At 44.2% G+C, this 26794-nt stretch overlaps 1 protein-coding gene across 2 annotated transcripts in view; it reads left to right on the top strand.

Annotated features, from left to right (window-relative positions):
* Positions 1-26794, top strand: part of LOC115166801 (D-glucuronyl C5-epimerase B) — an 80429-nt gene that overhangs the window by 34915 nt on the left and 18720 nt on the right. Inside the window, exons 2-3 of one of the 2 annotated variants that reach the window (XM_029720630.1) lie at positions 4770-4871; positions 18275-18804. In XM_029720630.1, the coding sequence (XP_029576490.1) occupies positions 18288-18804 (517 nt within the window). In that variant the 5' untranslated portion in view covers positions 4770-4871; positions 18275-18287. Of the gene's footprint in view, positions 1-4761; positions 4872-18274; positions 18805-26794 lie in introns of both variants that reach the window. The other variant, XM_029720629.1, reaches the window with a different exon arrangement.

Below are 26794 nucleotides of genomic sequence, written 5' to 3'. Positions count from 1 at the left end.
TAATTACAGTTACACGTTTAATCGCGTAATAATAATTAGTTATTTGATAAACATGTCTTCCGTTTTAATGATGCCAAAGACACGACAGCTGCTTTCTGCTCAGGGAGTCGGGGTGATGGAAGACTGAGCTGCTTGCTGTGTAGTTTACTTTACTCATTTTCATTTATCTTCTTGCATGTCTTTTTATTTCTCACCTCTGTATGTGTGTGTGAGGAAGTGGCTGTATGTGGCCTGAGGCTGGGCCTGGCTGTGTCCAGATGTTCATTCCTGTGGGAAAGACGAGAGACACATGTAGAGGGAGAGTGCCAGGTTGGTGCCTGGAGAGAGGGAGAGTGACGCACAGGTGACTAGTATCTTGAGGCAGTGTTCAGCTGGCCAGTCACACCCTGCCTCTAGTGCCTCCTCTTCAGTCTAACAGGTTTTTGAGGTTCCCTGTTGCAATGTGGGTCAAAAAAGATGCATAGTGGTTTATCATGCCTGTCACCTTCAAGGTGGCCATGGGGGGTTGTATTTGATATTAGTAGCATCTCTAAATGGCCTTCACCACCCAGACCTGTCAAACCAGGGCCTTCAACACATGACCTGTCAAACCAGGGCCTTCAACACATGACCTGTCAAACCAGGGCCTTCACCACATGACCTGTCAAACCAGGGCCTTCAACACATGACCTGTCAAACCAGGGCCTTCAACACATGACCTGTCAAACCAGGGCCTTCAACACATGACCTGTCAAACCAGGGCCTTCACCACCATGACCTGTCAAACCAGGGCCTTCACCACCATGACCTGTCAAACCAGGGCCTTCACCACCATGACCTGTCAAACCAGGGCCTTCACCACCATGACCTGTCAAACCAGGGCCTTCACCACCATGACCTGTCAAACCAGGGCCTTCACCACCATGACCTGTCAAACCAGGGCCTTCACCACCATGACCTGTCAAACCAGGGCCTTCACCACCATGACCTGTCAAACCAGGGCCTTCACCACCCAGACCTGTCAAACCAGGGCCTTCACCACCCAGACCTGTCAAACCAGGGCCTTCACCACCATGACCTGTCAAACCAGGGCCTTCACCACCATGACCTGTCAAACCAGGGCCTTCACCACCATGACCTGTCAAACCAGGGCCTTCACCACCATGACCTGTCAAACCAGGGCCTTCACCACCATGACCTGTCAAACCAGGGCCTTCACCACCATGACCTGTCAAACCAGGGCCTTCACCACCATGACCTGTCAAACCAGGGCCTTCACCACCATGACCTGTCAAACCAGGGCCTTCACCACCATGACCTGTCAAACCAGGGCCTTCACCACCCAGACCTGTCAAACCAGGGCCTTCACCACCCAGACCTGTCAAACCAGGGCCTTCACCACCCAGACCTGTCAAACCAGGGCCTTCACCACCATGACCTGTCAAACCAGGGCCTTCACCACCCAGACCTGTCAAACCAGGGTCTTCACCACATGACCGTCCATGATAGTACAGCATTGTGCTGTTTAATTACCAAGACAGATTTAGTTTCTGTATTAAACCAACACTAAATGCATGGAGATATAATTTAGAATTACCAGTCATATGATTTAGAATCACAAGGTATATTTGCCATAGTCAAGACTTCAACAGCCTCTTGGCCCAGACTTGTTGTGTGTGATTTTGTCTTCTATAGCCACCTTGGTGTGTCAGTACTTGCTCTGGTCTGATGGCTAGATCAAATGCAATTAAATATTATAATTTGGGGGAATTCTACGAAATATCCTCCCACACAGCTCGGCCCCAATCAAACATCTACCTTCCTGCTCCACCCCATCTGAGCCTTGACTGAAGATGCTCTCTTTGTTCTTCAAGCATCCGCTCCACAATGTAACACTGTGCCCACAACAGGGCTTGTATGTTACCAGCTGTTAAACTTTCTAATACCTGATTTGAGTGCTTTGTCGATTAAACCCGTTTTGATGAAAGATTGATCGTTTCTCTTTGTGCGGTGATTTAACACCGTCTTTTATTTAACAGCCCTTTCCGCCTCTGCAGTAGGAACGTTATAGGGGCGCGATTAACTGCAGGGTGAAGTATCCCTGTCACTTTCTACACATTGCTCATGATGGACTGGCAGTACGTTAATGACCTAGTGGTTGAGACGCCTGTAAATTCATCATGGTTGCAATTACAAATATGTGTTTGTTTCCTCAGCATCATTTATGGGTCATTCAGAGCCTTAAGTCATTGGCTATTGATGTAAGACTATCATTTACCCCTGGTCAAAAAGCATTACGGCAATCATTTTGGTTTCCCTCACAAAACGTGTGACCTGAAAAGGCGGTGGAAGAGATCAATCGTAATTTACTTCAAGAAACATTACGTCTGTTAAAGGATTATCTTGAAACCTCCAAAGGGAAAGTGCAGCGTGATCTGATTATTGCATGATCAATTCTCCTGTAAAAAGGCCAACATTAACGTCATTCACCCTGGTAAATCTTGAAGTGTGGTGTTGAACCTTGTAACAAACCCTGTTGTGAACAATTAGATATTATCGTCTGATTTGACAAATTAGAATTAATATAGGCTAAATGCCCGGGCACAGTTAATAGTACTGATTTCAGTAAGAAGGAAGATGGACGTCAATACTTATTGGATTAGGATAGCCTCAGCATGAGGATCATGTTATAAATATCCTGCTAAATTCTCATGCTCTGGTGAAAGCTGATCTCGCTAAGATTACCCATAGCCTATTATTCCAAAGATTGTGTTGCCTGAACGTCTTAATCGCAACACGTTTATGGCCCACAATTTGCATACGATTTGTATTAGTGCCACTGGTTGCTGCAGTGAACCAACATCCTGCCAATTTTGGCTCTAATCTTGTCCACCAAACTGTACAGGCTTAGCCAAAGAGGGTGTTTTTAGTGATTTACAATGAATCGTTTGTATTTGATGCAGCACAGTTTGGGCACATTTGACCTTTGATGAAGAGGCCTCTGAATAGAGGAGAACATGGAGCTTCAATATTCCAGATTATATTTAACCAGTGAACTCCACCTCCATGGAGTCTGCCTTTTATGTTGAACTTTCATGGTATGGATACATATGTCTGAGTGACCTTTATGTTCTCTCCAAATAGATATGATTGATATTTCTAAGCCTTTTTGTCCAATGAACATCAATGAGAGGCCAGGGGATGAGGCTTGGCTGTTTGATTGGCCTAATTTGATTGTAGAGATGTAATCCGTGCATGTTTCTTTTAAGCGCTCATTTCTACGAATCATCACAGCCTTTCATCCCTATCAGCAGGGTACTAGAAGACTCTTTTTTTTCCCCACAGACACGTTTCTCTCTGGCCATGTTTGCCCAGGAGTTGTCTGATCTCCCGATGTAGGCCTGATGATGGCAGACACTGATAGAGCCCTGTCTTGGTCTGGGAACTCTTGATGTTTCCTGTCAGTGGTCCAAGTCCAAAATGGCTGCCGCCCACTCTGCTGGATGGAGTCAAGCTAACACACACAACATTCTCTGCTCTACAGGCCTTGTTGTCTCCCTTGGTTGTTAGGTCATTATGCTTCCACGTTTTTAGGGACAATTTTTGAAACAACCAAAGATGTCTGCCTGGTAACTCATCCAAAATGTTAACCTTATTAGAATGTGATCATATGTACTTTCTTTCCTGGAGAGATTTAGGCCTATATTTAGTAAGTCATCCTCATCGGTAGGTAGTCACTGTTAGGGATGTGACAAATGGAAACATTTTCTTAATGTTGAAAAAACTAAAAGCATCTGCTTTCTGTTAACCTATAAGCTCCCGAGTGGCGCAGCGGTCTAAGGCACTGCATCTCAGTGCATGAAGCGTCACTATAGTACCTGGTTCGAATCCAGGCTGTATCACATCCGGCTGTGATTGGGAGTCCCATAGGGCGGCGCACAATTGGCCCAGCGTCGTTGGGTTTGGCCGGAGTAGGCCGTCATTGTAAATAATAATTTGTTAACTGACTTGCCTAATTAAATAAAATTCACAATGCAGCTGTGCTGTTGCCTGCAATGGTTTGGTTCTCAGGGTGCGGTCCTTTTCAGATGGTTATGGTTTGGTTCTCAGGGTGCGGTCCTTTTCAGCATTGAACCTGTACTACCATACTCTACTTCAATTCCACCTCACATAATTAGCATTTCCTTCTCAACTACACTACCGTTCAAAAGTTTGGGGTCACTTAAATGTCCTTGTGCTTTTCTTTCAATCATTTTTTTTGTTGTTGTCCATTTTAAAATAACATTAAATTTATCAGAAATACAGTGTAGACATTGTTAATGTTGTAAATGACTATTGAAGCTGGAAGCGGCAGATTTTTAATGGAATATCTACATAGGCGTACAGAGGCCCATTATCAGCAACCATCAGTCCTGTGTTCCAATGGCACGTTGTGTTAGCTAATCCAAGTTTATCATTTTAAAAGGCTAATTGATCATTAGAAAACCCTTTTGCAGTTATGTTAGCACAGCTGAAAACTGTTGTCCTGATTTAAAGAAGCAATAAAACTAACTAACCCTTCTTTAGACTAGTTGAGAATCTAGAGCATCAGCATTTGAAGAAGTTGAGCCTCGCGCTTCAACGCTCTTAGTTCTTGTGGAAATTGACCCACTATGCTGTTTACTTTCTGCAATCTGCGTACTGGGATTTGTCGTAATGTTACGGATCCCAATTTCATTTAAAAGTTTTAACATTTTAAGTGTTCACACTGCTACTCAATCTAATGTGATGTTTTTATTGCAGGTGGTGAGGAGTCGGCCAGTGAGGTAGGTGGCCAGATGAACTAGAGCCAGGGGAACCCGTGGCCGTGGACATGACTGATCCGTTGGCTGTTTTCTGGTGAATGGATTAGGGTGAGTACCTACAGTGCCTTCAAAAAGTATTCATACCCCTTGACTTATTCCACATGTTGTTACAGCCTGATTTCAAACTGTGCTTTTCTCCTCACCCATCTACACACACTACCCCATAATGACAAAGAGCAAACATGATTTTAGCAAATTACAGAAATAGCTCATTTACATAAGTATTCACACCCCTGAGTCAATACATGTTAGAATCCCCTTTGGCAGTGATTACAGCTGTGAGTCTTTCTGGGTAAGTCTCTAAGAGCTTTGTGCAACATTTGCCCATTTGATTATTTTCATTCTCCAAGTTCTGTCAAATACGTTGTTCATTATTACTAGACAACCATTTATAGGTCTTGACATATATTTTCATGCAGATTTAAGTCAAAACTAACTCGGCCAACACCCAGTGTAGATTTGGCCTTGTATTTTAGGTTATTGTCCTGCTGAAAGGTTAATTTCCCAGTGTCTGGTGGAAAGCAGACAATCAGGTTTTCATCTAGGATTTTGCCTGTGCTTAGCTTTATTCAATTTTTTTTAAATAAAAAAACCTCCCTAGTCCTTGCCAATGACCAGCATACCTATGATGCAGGCACCACCTGCTTGAAAATATGAAGAGTGGTACTCAGTAATGTGTAGTGTTGGATTTGCCCCAAACATAACGCTTTGTATTCAGGAAAGCAAGTTAATTTCTTTGACACATTTTTTGCAGTTTTACTTTAGTGCCTTGTTGGAAACAGGATGTGTGTTTCGGAATATTTTTATTCTGTACAGGCTTCCTTTTCACTCTGTAGTTACTCCACAATACTAACCTAATTGACAATGTTGTTGATCCATCCTCAGTTTTCTCCTATCACAGCCATTAAAATCTGTAGCTGTTTTAAAGTCACCATTGCCCTCATGGTGAAATCCCTGAGCGGTTTCTTTCCTCTCCGACAACTGACTTTGGAAGGGCGTCTGGATCTTTGTAGTGACTGGGTGTATTGATACACCATCCAAGTGTAATTAACAACTTCTCCATTCTCAAAGGGATATATTCAATGCCCTACTTGGTCAGGCATTGGAAAACCTCCCTGGTCTTTGTGGTTGAATTTGTATTAGAAATTCACTGCTCGACTGAGGGACCTTACAATTATCTGTATGTGTGGCACACCGAGATGAGGTAGTCATTCAAAAATCATGTTAGACACTATTACTGCACACAGTGAGTCCATGTGACTTATTAAGCAAAAGTGTTTACTCCTGAAATTATTTATGCTTGTCATAACAAAGGGGATGAATACTTATTGACTCAAGACATTTCAGCTTATTATTTTGTATTAATTTGTAAACATTTCTAAAAACATAATTCCACACTATAGGGTATTGTGTGTAGGACAGCGACAATCTCTAATTTCAATCCATTTTAAATTCAGGCTCTACCACAAATGTGGAAAAAGTCAACGGGGGTGAAATACTTTCTGAAGGCACTGTACCTGTCATTTTTCAAAAGTAACTTACTTTGGAACCATAGAACTGCATTAATGCTGACCCAATCTGACCTAATCTTAATTGAGTAAGCAGAGCTGTGACGGATTTCCCTATACCCAAACCGTATCAAGTTGATAGCAAAAGGAAAGGAGAAGTCTTTGAACGTGCTCTGGATTTATTAGCCTGTATCAGGCTGGTAATTGGAAGTCTGCATGGAGCGAGAGCACGGGACTTGGGTAGATTCACAGACGCTGATCAAAGCTACAGCTCCACGGGTTGCTTTTTTTTATGCCACCTCTTCATGCAAAAGACTCGCCTAGAGGGGATATGTCACATGTTCAAGGTCCCAATATCTGTAACCCTGCTATGTCATGAGGTTTTAACCATGTAAGCCTTACTGTGAAAGGATGCCATGCCCTGCTCCGTCCCTAAATCATATTCTGTTATGCTGCTGCAGAGGCTACTTGTTGTTGTGCACTGCTTATAAATGTGCAAAGGTCACAGTAATGGCATTGAAGAGTGGTTATTTTTCTATCGTCTCTTCTCCAGTTGATTAGGAGCGTGTTTAATCCTCTCTGTAGGTCTCTAATATTGTACGCTTCTTGGTAATAACCTGCCTAATCCCTGGACTAGCGATGAGTTGGACCGAGGCATTAACTTCAAAGCAATTTCCTCCATTCTCTGCCTGCTCTGAGAGATATAAACAATGTTTCATTGTGCAGCGCTAATGTGAAATTATTACTTTGTTGGCCACATCGAAGTCAATTTGTTAGCTCAGTGTGTTTGTTATGGTGATTCAACAAACGGAATGTAATAGAGAGAAGAAGCCCAGTGGAATGCAGGGCCAATGCCAGGTAAGAACAACCTGGTGCTTAAGTCTTGTGTTATCAGGGCACAGACGGTAAACACCGGCTGGCCGGTACAGACCTTCCTCAGCTAAAATCAGCAGAACACATCTTTACTCAATTATATAGGCCCAGCTTTAGAGGATAAATCCTACATGTAGATATCTCAGCCTTACCTGGCTACGTGTGTAGATATCTCAGCCTTGAAATGGGCATCGTTTTTTCAAATAAACATTTTACTTCCATTTTCTACATTTGTAAACGCCCATACGACTCTTTGGGTCGTTAGAGGTCTGAAGAATATCAGCTTGGAGTTGGAGTTCTCACACAGTGAACTCTTTTTAAAACCTGTATTAATCCAAATACACATTCTCACAGGGTTAGACTAGAAGAGCCTATATGCTGTTTTGTTTTCCACTGCAAACATCTGGATAGGAGTTTTGATTGGACTACAGTAAGAGTCTTATTCAAATCAATGTGAGGTCTGCACAACTGGGCCCTATTGGAGTGGCGAGGGCATCCACACCCATGAATGATTAACAAGGCTGGAGTCCAGCAGGGTATTGAGCTACTGGAAGTCCTGCTACTCCCCTGAGAGGCCTGGTGAGCTGGTAAATGGAGACACACACACTACTCTAGAAACTGTTTGGCCATCTGGTTTTTAGAGCTTCTGCTTTGACTAATCTCCATTTTTATTGTTTTCTAAACTTCTTGAAATATTTGTTGAAATATGACTAACAGGTTAGAATGGTGAACGTAGCTCGCCGCTGACTCTGTTGGTGAATCACTTTGCACTCTAATTCAGTCATTATTTCACAAGGTGTAGTTGCAGGATGATCTCCTTCTCTGCAGGATGATCTATATCCAGTCAGTCTCAGAGAGAGACAACCTTTCCACCCAGAGGACTGGCATCCTTTAGTGAAGATCGCACCAGATTTGCTTTCGTGTGCCAACGTCTGATTGGGCAACGGAGCAGGTGTTTTGGGCAGAATGTGTACTCATTGCTAACAGAAGATGTGTTTTAATATGTGATGAAGGGCTAGCTCCCTCCCCCTGTCCCCCCCTCTCCTTCTCTACTCCTCTCCTTTGAGATACAACCCGCTGTGACGGTGTGTTCTTACGCCCAGGCAGCAGCAGGCATTTGAAGACTTGAAAGGGCATGTGTTGGGGTGTTACCACGATTACAGAACAGACATTTGAATGTTGTGGATGGTACATGCACTGTGGTGCATATTAATACTCTGTCATCAGTGTGACTTATTCAAGCTGAGTCGCGGTCGCTTCCCTTGTATTGAGGCACCACCAAGGGAGAATTTGGCCTCAACCTTGGTAGTGATGCTGTCAACGCCTAAATGTTACTGAGTGAGCCATGCATTAACTGATGAAGAGGAGTGAGATGACCTACAGTGGAGCACATTTATGGGAGGCGTGTTTGTTTTTTCTAACGAGCTGCCTCACACACACACACACACACACACACACACGGACGGACGGACGGACGGGCGGACACCCTTCTCGTCTCCGACACAATAGGAGTTAACAGGCCCCTGAGCTCCAGCCAACCAGAGCTTATTATTTACAGCAGTCTGAGCCCCTGCCTGAATTCACCCAGAGACCACTGAAAATGTCATGAGTGTCTAGTTGGGGCTGGAACACCTGGCTGCACAAACACCGGGACTTCTGCTCCGATACCTCCCCAAGGGCAGCTCACCGGCGCTGGGGCGTTATCGCAATGATGGCTGTTAGATTTTGTTTTCCACCAGAAAACAGCAGAGGGATAAAAACAACAGTCTGCCCATCCATCCCCGGGCTCTGCTGCTACAGTGGTCTGCCCATCCATCCCCGGGCTCTGCTGCTACAGTGGTCCGCCCATCCATCCCCGGGCTCTGCTGCTACAGTGGTCTGCCCATCCATCCCCGGGCTCTGCTGCTACAGTGGTCTGCCCATCCATCCCCGGGCTCTGCTGCTACAGTGGTCTGCCCATCCATCCCAGGGCTCTGCTGCTACAGTGGTCTGCCCATCCATCCCAGGGCTCTGCTGCTACAGTGGTCTGCCCATCCATCCCAGGGCTCTGCTGCTACAGTGGTCTGCCCATCCATCCCAGGGCTCTGCTGCTACAGTGGTCTGCCCATCCATCCCAGGGCTCTGCTGCTACAGTGGTCTGGCATGTCATGAAGGGTTTATTCTGCTCTGGAACCAGCTGGGAGATAAGCAGGTACCTAAAAGTCCAGGACATCCAGAGGACTGCCATTAAAAAGAAAAGGTCTGCTAGCATGAGAATATCCCCCCCCCCCCTTGGTATTCATACACACTTGATATTGCCTAAGCATACCAATGAAAACATACTTTTAGGTGCTTGTGAGATGGGGTTCCAATGATCTTACTGCTGAATAATCATCACTAGCACCCTTTGTACTGCAGATGGTGGTTTTGGTATGGAGGCAAAGGTCGTAGGACATGAGTGCTTTTGCCTAAACGACGCTACACCTTTATATTGAGAGATAATGACAGGACAATGAACCTAAACACTGCAGGATGTTCCTCATCCCTCCCCATGTTATCAGTAAAACAACAAACCCTCTGTTTTTCAAATGTGAGCAATGTTAGGCCCACTTGTTTTGCTCTTTTCGCGGTCTCTTCATTATAAACTGAACTTGTAGTAGGAGATTGGCTTTAGCAGGCGTACTGTAACTAAGTAGCCAATCCAACCACCCCCTTTTCTGTTTTCTTGCTGTTGTGTGAAGGGTTAAAGTATCCCCCCCTTTTATACATGCACATTAAACTAACTGGCCAGCTGGTATGTTGGCAGTCTGACGTTCCAAGGCAGAATGAGATACTCTTGAGCACGGTGTATCCTGGGTAGTTGTGAAGCAGCTGTTATTGCATCCAGAGATTTCTGACATGTTAACAATGCAGCGCAGCTGCTGCCAGCATTCACCCGATGAGCAAACGCCTGTCATCGGAGCTTGGTTATGAGTGATGTCAGAGATGACCGGAGAAGCTGCGAGCAATTGGAACTCGCAGACCTCCCTCCTCATGGCTTCTGTGTTCAGTGTTTACAGTCCCGTGACCTCGGATCACAAAGGTACTTCTCAACGCGTAAGCCCCTTCAACATATCGATTTGACCTCTGCTCCAACCAGCCAAGGTTAGACATGGACCCCTTGAACATATCGATTGACCTCTGCTCCAACCGTCCAAGGTTAGACATACTGTTATGTCTCTGTTGGTCTTCAAGGACTGTTTGTAAGTTTTGCCATAGCTCATGTTGCCTAGAAGCAATGCATTGTATTTCAACCAACTTTTTGACTGATTTTCAAGTCTTAGCAAGCCTGGCATGCACCTGCCTCTGATCTATTCCTGGAACTTAAATGGCCTGAAGAGTTGGCCAGTATATCTGATGACCGTTCTGTCAAGCTCGCCGTAGTCGTCTAACCCCACCTGGCTGGGCAGGTTGGGCCCAATATGGCCTGTCGTCCCAACCCCTTGGAAGCCAACAAAACGCTACATGTAGTCCTACATCATCAGCATGCTAGCAGCAGCAGCTGCCCTCTTCATTTTGTTTCAACGTTGATGCCCAGTCAGTGTTTCTAAAAAAAACTCTGAGTGGAAGGGTTCTGACAACCATAAGGTGACCGGAGCCAAACCATCCACTCAGAGCAGAGGCCACTAAACCTGAAAGCAGTCCTTTCAGACTCCACAGTCCCTAGTGCCAGGGCCAGCCTTCCTCCTCCCACCCCTGATGGCCATTATCGGGACAGCATCGAAAGACAATGTAGCCCCTATGCTCCCAAGGGCCAGGTTGCCAAGGCTGGGGTGGAGGCCAAGGGCAGTGGATGTTCTCACATTACTGAGACCCCCCCCCCCCCCTCTATCAAGGCTAAAGGCTAGGCTGTTTTAAGCTCAGTGGATAACCCCCCCCACACACACACACACACACACACACACACACACACACACACACACACACACACACATCTTTATTATTAAGGCTGTTTTAAGTTCAGACAGTGGAGAACCCACCCCCCCATACACACATTTATCAAGGCTAAAGGCTAGGCTGTTTTAAGCTCAGCAGTATGCTTAGCAGCATTTCAATAGAGTCCTTCCTTTCCTCCTGTGTGTCGTCCCTCCCCCTTGGCCCCCTGGGAAGGCCATGCATCACCAGGATGAGGACGGGGAGTGGGCGTGAACTCTGGGCAGAGCGCCGTGGTGACAGATGAACTCTTAAAGCAGACTGGGAGGGCATTTGGTCATGTGTGCTGGCTACAGATTGATGCACTCATTTTAAATGCAGGTCCCATGCTGCTGTGTCAAATTTTTAAGTATCTTTCAATTCTCCGAAGCAGGACGTTGGCGCATTTTAAGCTGAAAAGCTCCCCCCCCCCCACACACACACACACACACACACACACACACACACAATCTGTCAGGCATGGAGGGTTTTTATCCTCAACAGCCTTGTACTCCGTATCCGGTTTGTTGTCTGTTGTTTTTGAGTACTTTCCCTCTAAGTCTGTAGTTCAAGTTGTGGATATTACCAGAGGGATTACATCTGTGCAACACATCCGTAGTCAAGCTGATTGCCCTTGGATTACACAGAGGCCCATCCATATCTCATGCACTTAAGTGGATTTGGGCTGAAATGATCCATGAAAACACTGCTACTGTCTAGTCCACTAGATATAGCCTAGTGGTGTTGTCTGAGCTGTAGTTTAGTCGTACATAATAAATAGGTTACGTTCACAAGTGAATTGAAAGATGCTACAGGTTTTTATTGAAATGGCTCCTTTTCCAGAACCTTGAGGAGATCCGTTTTAACAGTCTGATCATATGAATCACAAGATGTGGATTCATGAAAGGTGGTGAGGGAGAACATGAATGAATCACAAGCAATGCAAAATAAGTTCTAGATTTATCCTTTCCCACTTGTCTAGTCACTATGGTGTTGTCCTGGTTTAAGCAGGCTGTGATTGGCTGGACTCTGAAGTCTCAGTGAAGCCTAGTGGTATAGCCAGTAGCCATGCCACTGACTGAGCTCTGCCGGCAGCACACCACCTAATAAGATACAATTATTTATAGTCAGGCCCTGATAAGATGGAGACAGTCTGCTTATCTTTCACTGTGCAGTCCCCAGGCTTCCTCCCAGAGTTCTCATCATTGTCAGAGCTCCTAGCAGCCCAATCATTCATCTCTACACTACGCTGACTTTTCTCCAAATATCAATGATACTTTTATTCATACAGCAATATTTTACATATGCAGAGGTCTGCCAAAGCAGATTTTTCACATGACATGACACTTAAAGTTGGTAACTGCAAGTGCAGAGTTGACTTTTACCCTCCAGCAGTTGATTCTTGGAGAGAAGCATGTGTAGACCTATTTCCAAATGGAAGTGCTCTCTCTTATTGGAAAGTGTGTTTCTAACCCACCCCATACAGCTCATGTATTTGCAGCAGCTATTGTTAGAACATGATCACCAGCACATGATCTTCAGGGTTCATATTGTGAGCTGGGTTACTCACACCAGGCTGTTTTTAAAATGTATACAGTACCAGTCAAAAGTTTGGACACACCTACTCAAGGGTTTTTCTTTATTTTTACTATTTTCTACATTGTAGAAATGATAGTGAAGACATAAAAACTATGAAATAACACATATGGAATCATGGATTAACCAAAAGTGTTCAACAAATCAAAATATATTTGAGAGAGCCACTCTTTGCCTTGACAACAGTTTTGCACACTCTTGGCGTTCTCTCAACCAGCTTCACCTGGAATGCTTTTCCAACAGTCTTGAAGGAGTTCCCACATGCTGAGCACTTGTTGGCTGCTTTTCCTTCACTCTGTGTGCCAGGTCATCTGGTGCAGCACTCCATCAATCTTCTTGGTCAAATAGCCCTTACACAGCCTGAAGGTGTGTTTTGGGTCATTGTCCTGTTGAAAAACAAACGATAGTCCCAACTAAGCGCAAATCAAATGGGATGGCGTATCGCTGCAGAATGCTGTGGTAGCCATGCTGGTTAAGTGTGCCTTGAATTCTAAATAAATGACTGACAGTGTTACCAGCAAAAGAACACCCACACCATCACACCTCCTCCTCCATGCTTCACGGTGGGAACCACACACGTGGAGATCATCTATTTACCTAATCTGTATCTCATGAAGACATGGCGATTGGAAGAAAAAATATTGTTTTCTTGGCCCAAGAAAGTCTTCTTATTGGTGTCCTTTTAGTAGTGGTTTCTTTGCAGCATTTCGACCTTGAAGGCCTGATTCACGCAGTCTCCCCTGAACAGTTGATTTTGAGATGTCTGTTACTTGAACTCTGAAGCATTTATTTGGGCTGCAATTTCTGAGGCTGGTAACTAATGAATTTATCCTCTGCAGCAGAGGGTCTTTTCTTTCCTGTGGCCAGTTGTTTTTTGCGACTGCACTTGAAGAAACTTTCAAAGTTCTTAATCTTCTGCATTGACTGACCTTCATGTCTTAAAGTAATGATGTACTGTCGTTTCCCTTTGCCAAGAACAGCTCAAATAAGCATAGTATGGACTTGGTCTTTTACCAAATTGGGCTATCTTCTGTATACCACCCTTACCTTGTCGCAACACAACTGATTTGGCTGAAATGAATTAATTTGTGGAATTTCTTTCCTTAACTTTTAACAAGGCACACCTGTTAATTGAAATGCATTCCAGGTGACTACCTCATGAAGCTGTTTGAGAATGCCAAGTGTGCAAAGCTGTCATCAAGGCAAAGGGTGGCTACTTTGAAGAATCTCAAATATAAAATATATTTTGATTTGTTTAACACTTTTTTGGGGGGGATACTACATGTGTTATTTCATAGTTTTGATGTCTTCACTATTATTCTACAATGTAGAAATAATAAAATAACCCTGTGTCCAAACTTTTGACTGGTACTGTATGTTTTTATTTCCCCCTAACCCTACCACTCCTCCCCTAATTGGAGTAAACGAATCGACAACAACACTTAGGCTTCTACTTCCAGTGTATACATACTATATACATTTTATGGACACTGTATATTTTACAATAGTTATCTTTTGTTTGTTTTTAGTCCCATCTTTCAGCTCCCCTCCCATCTCTGAACACCATCCAGTTTTGGTTTCTATTTAGTATATAGTTTTCAGCTGTGATGTTTAACAAAAGTTCTGAACCTTTCTATTCTCATAGTGTCTACAGATTGTAAATAAAATAAACATTTTTTCTAAGAGCATTATTATATTATTGATCATTTGACTGACATTTTTAAATCACCCAGCACTCAAGGCTGTTCTTAAGAGAGTAGCCTATACTGCCTCATATCCTGTATCATATCATGCCTTTACTCTACACGCCTATTAGAGAGAACTGGAACTTCCTGACTCCGGTCACCCTTGTCTGGCTACATGCTTGTCCTTGGTGTATAACTTTGTTGGAGACCAGAGACCATTATCGTTGTAATTTGACTCGGCGTTGCTAGGGCAGATTGCTCCCATTGTGGAATTAATGCGCATTCATTGTGCTGACCTTTAGCTGTGGCTGGATTAAGCTGAAGCATTGAGATGCTCTTGGAAGTAATGATTTTCTACCCTCTCTCTCGCCTCCTGTATTGTGGGAAGGCTGAGTCTTTGTCGTTGCTGCATCTGCAACTCCTAGCGCCGTAAGCTGTAATTAGTGAGGGGGTTTGCCTATTGATTTCTCTCAGGACGATGGAAATGCCAGAAACAACATGGCTGACGACGTGAGCCTCGTACCCGCGCTGATTGGCACTGTTAATTGGGTGAATGAATCGCCGCGTCTCGTTCGCCTGGTAGACGTCCACTCCAGCCTTTTTATCTAGTTTTGACCCTCACCTCAAAGCGTTTCAAGTTCTTAATACCGTTCTCGTAGACAAGTGTTTAGTCCCTCTTTGGTTGTGGCTGTCTGTGATCCACTATTTGGAAACCACTATTCTAGTTATTTACTCCTTGTTCACCCTCCACCCCTGTGCTCATTTAAAATGGCCAATGCTGACAGATGTGCTATGTCAATTGGTCTATGCAAGCCTCTGAAGTGGTAGTTGAATGAATGTTTTCCATTCCCAACCCTCAAGCGGAAGTAGCTGCAAAAGCGTACACAAACAACTAATTGCCAATGCTGCTCGTCATCACATTTACCATAATGCTGGTTCCTTTCCTCAAGTTAATCTGCATTCGATTCTCATCAACTCATCTGTAGATGTTCCTCAATCACCTTGCATCTTCTTAAGCGGTTTAGTCTACTTTGTGTAATCAATATTCCTTAATTGATCACCCGTGTGCTGTGGAGCCCAGACCTGTCGTCTAGAACCGTAAGCTGGGGAGCCCGGACCTGTCGTCTAGAACCGTGAGCTGGGGAGCCCGGACCTGTCGTCTAGAACCGTGAGCTGGGGAGCCCGCACCTGTCGTCTAGAACCGTGAGCTGGGGAGCCCGCACCTGTCGTCTAGAACCGTGAGCTGGGGAGCCCGCACCTGTCGTCTAGAACCGTGAGCTGGGGAGCCCGCACCTGTCGTCTAGAACCGTGAGCTGGGGAGCCCGCACCTGTCGTCTAGAACCGTGAGCTGGGGAGCCCGCACCTGTCGTCTAGAACCGTGAGCTGGGGAGCCCGCACCTGTCGTCTAGAACCGTGAGCTGGGGAGCCCGCACCTGTCGGCTAGAACCGTGAGCTGGGGAGCCCGGACCTGTCGGCTAGAACCGTGAGCTGGGGAGCCCGGACCTGTCGGCTAGAGCTGGGGAGCCCGGACCTGTCGGCTAGAGCTGGGGAGCCCGGACCTGTCGGCTAGAACCGTGAGCTGGGGAGCCCGGACCTGTCGGTGTAGAGCAGTAGGCTAGTGTTGGAGTGACTCTCTGTGCTGTTTTTCTCCACATCCCAACACCTCTCTTGTTTGTATCAATGGAGCTCCCAGATAACACTTTGCATGTGTTTTTGTTGAAGATGTTGATCCACACATACGGTGACAGTAGTAGTGGTACAGCAGAAGTACACGGAGTATACAAAATATTAAGAACACCTCCATAATATTGAGCCCCTTCCCTCAGAACAGCCTCAATTCGTCAGGGCATGGATTCTACAAGGTGTCGAAAGAGTTCCACAGGAATGCTGGACCATGTTGACGCCAATGCTTTCTTTGCTTTTGCGGTATCCAGGTAGTCATACCTTCATACCGACCTTGTGTCATACGGGGATATTCAGTAATATCGGCACTGATCACAAGGGCCGCGGTTTTTAAACCCCACTAATACTCTGCAATCTGAGGATTAGCAATGCTAACAAGTACATGTAAAATCCCAGAGAATGCTAATAAATGCTAATGATCGCGTTGTAAACATTTTTGTACAGTTTCTTACTGAACTATACAAGTAACTCAGTTTGCTGCACAAAACAAATATTAGCCAGCAAGGCTCTTGATCCAAGAGGGGATTCTCTGCTGTTACCAAGTGAATGCTTGATTATTATTTTTTTTTGCTGCATATTTAACTGTAAAACATTTAGCACATTTTTGACAACTTAATAGTTATAGGATATCTAGCTGGCAAACATTTAGCTGTGAATTCTAATCTGTAATTAGATCACCTGGTGCATGCTGCACAACAGTAAAGCGACTCAAGGCTCCGGTCTGTCGTCATCGTCGTATGCTTGTAAACAAATGCCAAGTGACTGGGGACTACCGTAAGCTTCATAATAATATGACAGGTAAAATGAAGGCAATGTTCTTGATCACCTAACGTATAGCAGAAGTTAACTGCAGGTATTTACAACCAGTTGAGTTGACAGCCGTTTTACACTATTTTATTCATATAGAAGTATGTGTGTGTGTGTGTGTGTGTGTGTGTTTCCCCCTCCCCTGGAAAGCTATGACCTTTCACCTGGAATTGTTTATTTAAGTCTGAGGGGGGAAAAACCACTTTTCAAAAGTATTCATTCTCTTTGACTTATTCCACATGTTGTTAGTCTGAATTTCAAAATGTATATGAAAAGAAATGTTCTTGCCAATCTATTACATTTAATACAGAAATATCTCATTTACATAAGTATTCACACCCTGAGTTAATACTTTGTAGAAGTACCTTTGACAGAGACTAGTCTTTCTGGGTAAGTGTCCAAGAGCTTTCAACACCTGGATTGTGCAACATTTTATTTAAAAAAAAAATATATATATATATATATATATATATAATTTTCAAGCTCTGTCAAATTTGGATGTTGATCATTGCTAGTCAACCATTTTTCAGGTCTAGCGATGGATTTTCCAAGTAAATTTAAGTCAAAACTGTAACTCTACCACTCAGGAACATTCACTGTCTTCTTGGTGAGTAATTCCAGTGTAAATTTGGCCTCGTTTTAGGTTATTGTCCTGCTGAAATGTTAATTTCCCAGTGTTTGGTGGAAAGCAGATTGAACCTGGTTTTCCTCTAGGATTTTGCCTGTGCTTAGCTCCATTCAGTTTATTTTTTTTATCCTGAAAATCTCCCTTGTCCTTAACAATTACAGGCATACCCATAACATGAGGAAAATACAGAGAGTGGTGCTCAGTAATGTATTGTATTTTCCCCAAACATAGCACTTTGTATTTGGGACAAAAAGTGAATTGCTTTGCCACATTTTTTTGCAGTATAACTTTAGTGCCTTGTTGCAAACAGGATGCATATTTTGGAGTATTTGTTTCCTGTACCGACTTCCTTCTTTTTGTTGAGCCATCCTCAGTTTTCTATCACAGCCATTAAACTCCTTCCTCTGCGGCAAATGAAGTAGGAAGGCTGCCTGTATCTACAGTGCCTTCGGAAAGTTTTCAGACCCCTCCACAATACTTATGTAAATCTGATATTTAAGTTTTTCTATTTGTAATAGATTTGCAAAAATGTATAAAAACCTGTTTTTGCTTTGTCATTATGGGGTATTGTGTGTAGATTGAGAGGGGAAGACGATTTAATCCATTTTAGAATAAGGCTGTAACATAACAATGTGGAAAATGTTCTGGAGTCTGAATACTTTCCGAAGGCACTGTATGTGTTTTATATACTTAATGTTGTCAAAGGATACTATTAATAAGTCTCTGTTGTCCCCTGTGCAGGCGTGCTGTGACCATGCGTTGCCTGGCGGCCCGGGTCAACTACAAGACCCTGATCGTCATCTGCGCCCTCTTCACCCTCCTCACCGTGCTTCTGTGGAACCGCTGCTCCAGCGACACCGCCCTGCGCTTCCTCCCACGGGCCCCGCCGCCACCCCCCAGCGCCAAGGGGGGCGACGCCAGCATTAGCAGCCAGCAGCAACCCCCGCAGCCCCCGGAGCCGCCGCCCATAGTAGGCGGAGCTGCCGGCATCAAGTACGAAGAGATCGACTGCCTGATTAACGACGATGTCACGATAAAGGGTCGGCGGGACGGTGCTGAAGTGTACTTTCCTTTCAGCTGGCTGGAAAAGTACTTTGACGTGTACGGCAAGGTGGTGCAGTACGACGGTTACGAGCGCTTCGAGTTCCAGCACAGCTACTCCAAGGTGTACGCGCAGCGCGAGCCCTACCACCCGGACGGCGTCTTCATGTCCTTCGAGGCATACAACGTGGAGGTGCGCGACCGCGTCAAGTGCATCAGTGGAGTGGAAGGTGAGTCAAATCCCTTGAGGCGCCAACATTGATCCGTGACACTGTCCACGAGGAAAGGCATTTAATTCCAGCCAACCATATTACAACCAATATTTTTGATTCACCCGACGCACAGGAAATCAGAGCTAGTCTACCATCCTTTAATCGCCTTAATTACTACTTATTGATCAATACCATCACGAATGTATGGCGTTATAAAATCTTATTTGTTTTTCCCAAAATTTTGTTTTCTATGTTTGGGTTTTCAAGGTTTCTGTAATTTTAAAAATAGAAAAATAAGAAAATGTGAACTTTTTTTTGATTTTGGGTTGTAGTATGAACCAACGAGAGACTGTTTGGTTACCGACGTTTGTGTAGCGTTCATGTGGCTGCAGAGTTTTCAAAACAAATGGCCACTGGATTGATGCAAATGGTCATGATATCATTCTGCCAGGTAGGCATAGGCTACTTTGTGGTACACATTTTAATTGGTAAGGTTTTTGGGAAAGCCTTTCCATCTAACAGAAGATGGTTATAATTAGCATCATCCCTAACGGCTACACAATGTGCAGGCATACGCTCGCCGCGCAGACTCAGGCATACGCTCGCCACTCAGGCATACGCTCGCCGCCTCATAAAGTTGCAGGAAAATACGAATCACTGATGCATTCTGTTCTAGTCTTGGGCAAATTAATGTGCTTTCTACTAAGTTCAATAAATTTGAATATTGTTGAAATCCGTTTTAATATCTGGATTCCGTGATTCCGTCCTCATTCTCCGCAATGTGGATTTTTTTGGGCCCTGTGAATGGTCCCACCCCAAGACCAGGATTGGAAGAATTCTGTGAGTAGTCAAATGTAAGAAAGCAAAGTAGCCCAACATTCATTGCCTTTGTCCTCAACTCCATAACCCCTCCCTGCAACTCCATAAACAGGGACCAGGAAAGGAACTACTAAAGCTCTATCACACACTAGTTTATACATGGCACGTCAGGGCCATGTAAAAGCAGTCTGAACGGACCCGTCTTAAAGGACAGTGTCCATACGTGCTTAAGAGCCATTTAGCTGCACAGTCCACAGGAGAATTTTCCAGGAAACCAGGCTTGAGTAATCCACCACTGGCCCCTTGTGAATAATGCACCATCAATTGAGTTGCATTAAGCAAATTAAACTGGGATTTGATCGGGCAGATCACGAGACCTGATTGTGGCAACTTAATGGAGCACCATTTTGTGCTTGTACTGCTACGCAGGGGTCTCCTGTTTCACAACGTGGAGATGGTGGACTATTGGTAGACAATGGAGTGAGGGTCTCCATGTGTGGGTATCCGTGGTTTTAATCTCTGATCAGATATCTGTGTGGTGAGGATGTCACTTATTTTCTGTGAGTGTTTTACACCTACAGCACCTGATGTCACAGGAAGGATAAAAAGATAATTGACATCAACCACCCGGGCCACGGCCTATTCACCCTACTATCATCCAGATAGCGAGGTCAGTACAGCTTGGACCGAGAGACTGGAAAAATCTCAAGCCATCAGACTGTTAAATAGCCATCACTAAGCCAGCCTCCACCCAGTACCCTTTCTTTCAAAAACAAGGACGTTTCTAAGTGACCACAAACTTTTGAACGGTAGTGTGTGTGTGTGTGTGTGTGTGTGTGTGTGTGTGTGTGTGTGTGTGTGTGTGTGGTAAACTGAGCAAAAAATAAACGTCCTCTCACTGTCAACTGCGTTTATTTTCATCAAACTTAACATGTATGAATATAAGATTCAACAACTGAGACATAAACTGAACAAGTTCCACAGACATGTGACTAACAGAAATTGAATAATGTGTCCCTGAACAAAGGGGGGGGGGGGGTCAAAATCAAAAGTAAGTCAGTATCTGGTGTGGCCGCCAGCTGCATTAAGTACTGCAGTGCATCTCCTCCTCATGGACTGCACTAGATTTGCCAGTTATTGCTGTGAGATGTTACCCCACTCTTCCACCAAGGCACCTGCAAGTTCCTGGACATTTCTGGGGGGGAATGGCCCTAGCCCTCACCCTCCGATCCAACAGGTCCCAGATGTGCTCAATGGGATTGACATCTGGGCTCTTCGCTGGCCATGTCAGAACACTGGCATTCCTGTCTTGCAGGAAATCACACACAGAACGAGCAGTATGGCTAGTGGCATTGTCATGCTGGAGGGTCATGTCAGGATGAGCCTGCCGGAAGGATACCACATGAGGGAGGAGGATGTCTTCCCTGTAACACACAGCGTTGACATTGCCTGCAATGACAACAAGCTCAGTCCGATAATGCTGTGACACACCGCCCCAGACCATGACGGACCCTCCACCTCCAAATCGATCCCGCTCCAGAGTACAGGCCTCGGGGTAACGCTCATTCCTTCGACGATAAACGCGAATCCGACCATCGCTCCTGGTGAGACAAAACGGCGACTCGTTAGTGAAGAGCACTTTTTGCCAGTCCTGTCTGGTCCAGCGACGGTGGGTTTGTGCCCATAGGCGACGTTGTTGCCGGTGATGTCTGGTGAGGACCTTCTTTACAACAGGCCTACAAGCCCTCATTCCAGCCTCTCAGAGTAATGCAGTCTGAGCACTGATGGAGGGGTTGTGCGTTCCTGGTGTAACTCGGGCAGTTGTTGTTGCCATCCTGTACCTGTCCCGCAGGTGTTACACGTGGTCTGCCAATGCGAGGATGATCAGCTGTCCGTCCTGTCTCCCTGTAGCGCTGTCTTAGACGTCTCACAGTACGGACATTGCAATTTATTTCCCTGGCCACATCTGCAGTCCTCATGCCTCCTTGCAGCATGCCTAAGGCACGTTCACGCAGGGACCCTGGGCATCGTTCTTTTTAGTTTTTTAGAGTCAAAGTGTCTTATGTTTTCATATCTGTGACCTTAATTGCCTACCGTCTGTAAGCTGTTAGTGTCTTAACGACCGTTCCACAGGTGCATGTTCATTAATTGTTTATGGTTCATTGAACAAGCATGGGTAATGGTGTTTAAACCCTTTACAATGGAGATCTGAAGTTATTTTTACGAATTATCTTTGAAAGACAGGGTCCTGAAAATGGGGCGTTTCTTTTTTTGCTGAGTTTGTGTGTGTCTCACACACACACTGACATGGCTCGTCCTAATATTTATATATTTCTTAATTCCGTTCTTTTACTTTTAGATCTGTGTGTATTGTTAGATATTAATGCACTGCTGTACCTAGGAACACAAGCCTTTCACTACACCCGCAATAACATCTGCTAAATATGTGGATGTGACCAATAACATTTTGAATTGTGTTCTATTTGTCTATCTTGTGGGTTGTGAAGTATGCTTCGTATTGGTGTGTGGGTAGGTGTGAATATGTTGCCTATAACACACGACTTGAAAAGAGCACAGTATCTCAGAAGCTCACACACATTGTCTGCCTTTGTCCTCAGTGCTCCACTTACTGAGCCGGAGTGTAACCAAGCGTCTCCCTACCTTTGTGTTCGTCCCTGTCCTTACTGCTCTGCCAGTCCACTTTCATTTATCTTCTCTGTTTAAACAAGAAATTCTCCCCAAGGATGGCCTTGGGTTTTTGTTCTGCCATGACTACAGCACAATGGAGAGAGCAGGTTTCCCCCCCCCCCATCTAACAGTACGTTTCCTCTGCATCTCTCTCTCACTCTCTCATTCTCTCGCTCTCTCGTTCTTGTGCTGTCTCTTGTTCTCTCCTTACTGGAAGTCACAGCGATACTGCCAAGTGTGGAAGGAGAGAACATCTCTCCTCATGTTCCTTCCATTTATCTCCTTATTACTCTCCTCTCTGATGCCTCTCACTTTCCTGTCTCTCTCTCCCTAGGGGTTCATTTCATCATATGCCACTTTCACTTCCTTGGCTTATTCAAATTCTGACCGCATAGCAGGCGTCATGCTATGCGTCATATTATTCTACATGGTATTTATGGTCATTGCATGGTAGCTGCCATGTGTTGTTGCCTAACAAGTAGTATTTAGTTCTCTATGGATGTGGTACCATTTTAGTACCCTGTAATATGAATTAAATAGAAGGTGGATTTGACTAGAACAGAAAACATGATCAAGAGCCATTGAGATTAATCAGGTATAAACAGAAATGTTTTTGCCCTTCCACATTGTTTTAACTCAATCAGACATGGCTTGATAACCACCTGCTTTTCTTAGGGAAATTACAGATCCTTTTGGATAATCAGCAGAATCCAGTGAAGTTTGTGTGATGGCTAAATAAAAATGTTCACTTGTTCTGTGCTGATGTGATTTCAGGCTTGATTAACAAGACACATCCCATTTACCAACGGCATGTAAGACGTGCATCACCTGCCCCTCCACCTAAATGCAATTAGACTTTAAAAACATTTTTTTTTTTACTGCAAACATAATCATACTTGATTTGTTTGTAAAGCCAATTAAAAAGGCATTGGAACTCTAGCTTGGAGGCCTTGTTAGTGTTGGAATCGACAACGAATGATGCTAGCTTTAAGAGAATGAGAACTGGGCCAGCTAGCCTTTTATAATGAGAACTGGGCCAGCTAGCCTTTTATAATGAGAACTGGGCCAGCTAGCCTTTTATAATGAGAACTGGGCCAGCTAGCCTTTTATAATGAGAACTGGGCCAGCTAGCCTTTTATAATGAGGACTGGGCCGCTAGCCTTTTATAATGAGGACTGGGCCAGCTAGCCTGCTATAATGAGAGTCGGGCCTTAACTAAAGTCATTACTGATAGGCACCTCTTGTTAAAATGAAAGCCCCCAAATATCAATAGCCCATTTCAGAAAGCTCTGGCTCTAAACCACATATTACCATGCTGGACCCTTCCCAATGCTAGTTGGTAAAGTGGCCTGTATACTTGATATTAATTGATGAATGGAGGCAAAAAAAGCTCAGCGCTTTATATTACATATTAATAAATGTGCCTGAAGTGATAAAAAAACATTTTGTGTGCTCTCACTACCTGCTGACAATTGTGTAATTATGCAAATGACCAACATTAAAATGTGAAACCTTTTTTAACTTCTTTTGAATGAGAAAAATAAGCCACTGACCGGAAACAATCGTCTCAGGAACAGTCATAGGAATTTACAGTTTGTATATGGAAAAAGTCAATCCCCTGCAGATTTATTCGTTGCTGCGTCACTCTAGATTTGTTGCATGGCTGAACTGCACCCTGTTATTAGGTCCAGCTGGGTAGTAAATGCTGCTACCTTTACCCAACAGTGTTCTGCACCACAGGTATGGAGGGCTGCATTTGGCTGGGGCAGAAAATGGGTCAGTCAGGAGCTGAGCAGAATCCATGTGTGGTACTGTATGAATCTGGAGGGAGCTTACTTATTCTCTCACCCATTTCCTATAGACGAGGAGAGACTTGCACTATCTCGCACCTCAACTGCAACTTTGCATGTTATAAAGGGGTGAATATATCACTCCATTTAATTAGGTCGTCACAGCCAGAGGGACCCGAGGGCTCAGCCGTAAGGTTTTGGGAGCACCCTGGTATCCATGGAAAAGTTATTTAGTGAAGGCCCCTTGGAGCATAATGCATTAAACATGGGTCTCCTTTCATCTCTGTCCCTACTTTAACCCTGCCTAATCACTCTGGGACCAACTCAAATCGTTCACCATCCACTGAGAGACTCCTCCACAACAGACTTGGTCAGAGTGGAGATGTCAAGTGGACTCATTTGTTTACGTTTCTTGTTCAAAAGGCAACTCTTTGACGTATAAATGCAATTCACGGAACAATAAGTGATTTATTTTGACGTGATGATGTCATGTCCGCTTTATGCCTTGCGTTTCTATATTAGAAGGGAGGCGTAGGTAAAAATGTTTTGACTTATTAGAATGTATATCAGCAGTGTTTTCTGTAAGTCATGGAGAAAGTAGCCAGCCAGGGAGTTCCGGTCTGGGGGGGCATACCCCCCCAGGGATTTTTTGTTTTGCAGAACAAGCTCTATTTTGGTGGCCTCTGGTACATTCTGTCTATATTCCATCTGAAAAATACACAGTTCAATTATTGAATACGTTAACGACTTTACCTCCCAGATTGGTAAAATGAGTTGTTGACTTTACGATTAACATTTCTTAAAATGGATGAATTCAGCATGCTAGTTGTTTTGGATTTTGCCATAGGGTGGATTTGGCCGTAGGGCGGAGGCAAATGTTTGCAGTTTTCATATGATAACTGATGATCAATGGGCCCCACCCCGGTCAGTAATTCGACCATGCTTACTACAAGTTTTAGTTAGTTAGTCTAGCGGACAGCATTTCGATATTGCCCCTTGTGTATTCTATTATTCAATAAGTTTCTTGTGTGAAATTGGTCCGTGGGCCTAGAAAAGGGTGGGGGCCCGCGGGAATGATTTTAACATTAAACAAGTCTTCTATTGAGGTTAGTCATATTTACAGTTTTACTGCAACATGAATTGCCACAATGACGTTTGTTCTTAAAATTATTTATTTTATTGGCTCTGCTGCTTTGGACACTTAGGGTAAGGAATCCAATGTCATTTTGGGTGTACTATCCTTTTAACACGTATGTCAAACTCGTTCCATGGAGGGCCGAGTGTCTGGGTTTTTGCTCTTCCCTTGAGCTTCATTGATGAATTAAGGTCACTAATTAGTAAGGAACTCCTCACACCTGGTTGTCTAGGGCTTAATTGAAAGCAAAACCAAAAACCTGCAGACACTAGGCCCTCCATGAAATGAGTTTGACACCCTGCCCTCCCCTGACAATCCCACCCACAGTGATTGATTGGCCTGTCAATCAATCATTGTTGGTGGGATAGTCAGGGGAGGGGACAGGATGTTTGAGTCAGTTCGTAGGGTTTCAGACCTGTCAATCAATCACTGTGGGTAGGACTTTGAGGGAAGGCGGTAGATTAGTAATCTTGTCAGAAAAGTGTAGTCTACTCTTTCAATTCAGTTTTATTGTGATTCAGTTTATTTTTTTTAATGTCATGTAAACATGGATTCCCTGTTGAGAAACAATATAGAATTGAAGGGAAATGGGTTTAAAATAACATTTAAAAAATGTTAGAGGGAGGACACCCAGACCCTCCCATTGTGCACCCCCACTTTTATACCAAGTCAGGCACCCATTAAAAGACATGAAAAGACCTACAGGTGTGATTGAAGACTGAAGCCAGTGTTTAACATGGGCTTTGCTACACAGAAAGCAGCAGTTGACTACTTGTGGACACTTTAATCAAATCAGTAGGCCTATATCAATATTCTGAATAATACCGTACCATGACATTAGCTTTTATAACCTTCAATCTGTTTTATTTATCATATTTTCTCTACTACCTATTGTTCCTGCAGCGAGGATTCAACATCTTAACCGAATGTTTTCATAATTTATCTGCAGATAATTGCCAAAAAAGCAGTAGTAGCCTACCAGTATGTAAATTGGAGAGCTAAATGAACGACTCGATTCCTTCACCTAAAAGATGTGTTCAAAAAGAGCCGTTCGTTCGCGAGCAACGATCACCAGGCTACACTGACGAGTCATTTTAGAGGTCACTGGCAAGTCTCGACATCGGCTTGGAATCCTAGGAAAATACAAAGATCTTTTGGTTAACTTGTCCCGATGCGGTACCATGGACTTATAAATAGCAAAGTATGATTTATAAATGGCAAAGGGATCTAGAAGATGGACTTTTCAGTCAGTTCGACACCTTTTATAAACTGGTCAACACTTGCTGTTTGGTCATCAATCAAAGCACAGTAAATAGTCTATGGGCCGCGACTCTTTGGCTGGCTATAGTAGGCCTATGAAACACGTAAATTAATATGCCTCAAAACAATAATGAAGTGGATTTTAACTCATCGTTACCACTTGCATTAATGTACATTGGAAGTGTAAATTCACTCACAGGAGACGTTGAAGAGGATCACGCTCCTCCATGAAAATAAATTTGACTGCAGCCAACCAGAGCGCACAAAGATCACACGGGTACCAAGAGGCGGGACAGACAGCAGACTGACAATCCAG

Source organism: Salmo trutta, chromosome 29 (assembly GCF_901001165.1).
Source record: "Salmo trutta chromosome 29, fSalTru1.1, whole genome shotgun sequence".
Classification (NCBI taxonomy): Eukaryota; Metazoa; Chordata; class Actinopteri; order Salmoniformes; family Salmonidae; genus Salmo; species Salmo trutta.
Note: the sequence above shows the minus strand (reverse complement) of the source record. Positions and strands in the feature narration are given on the sequence as shown.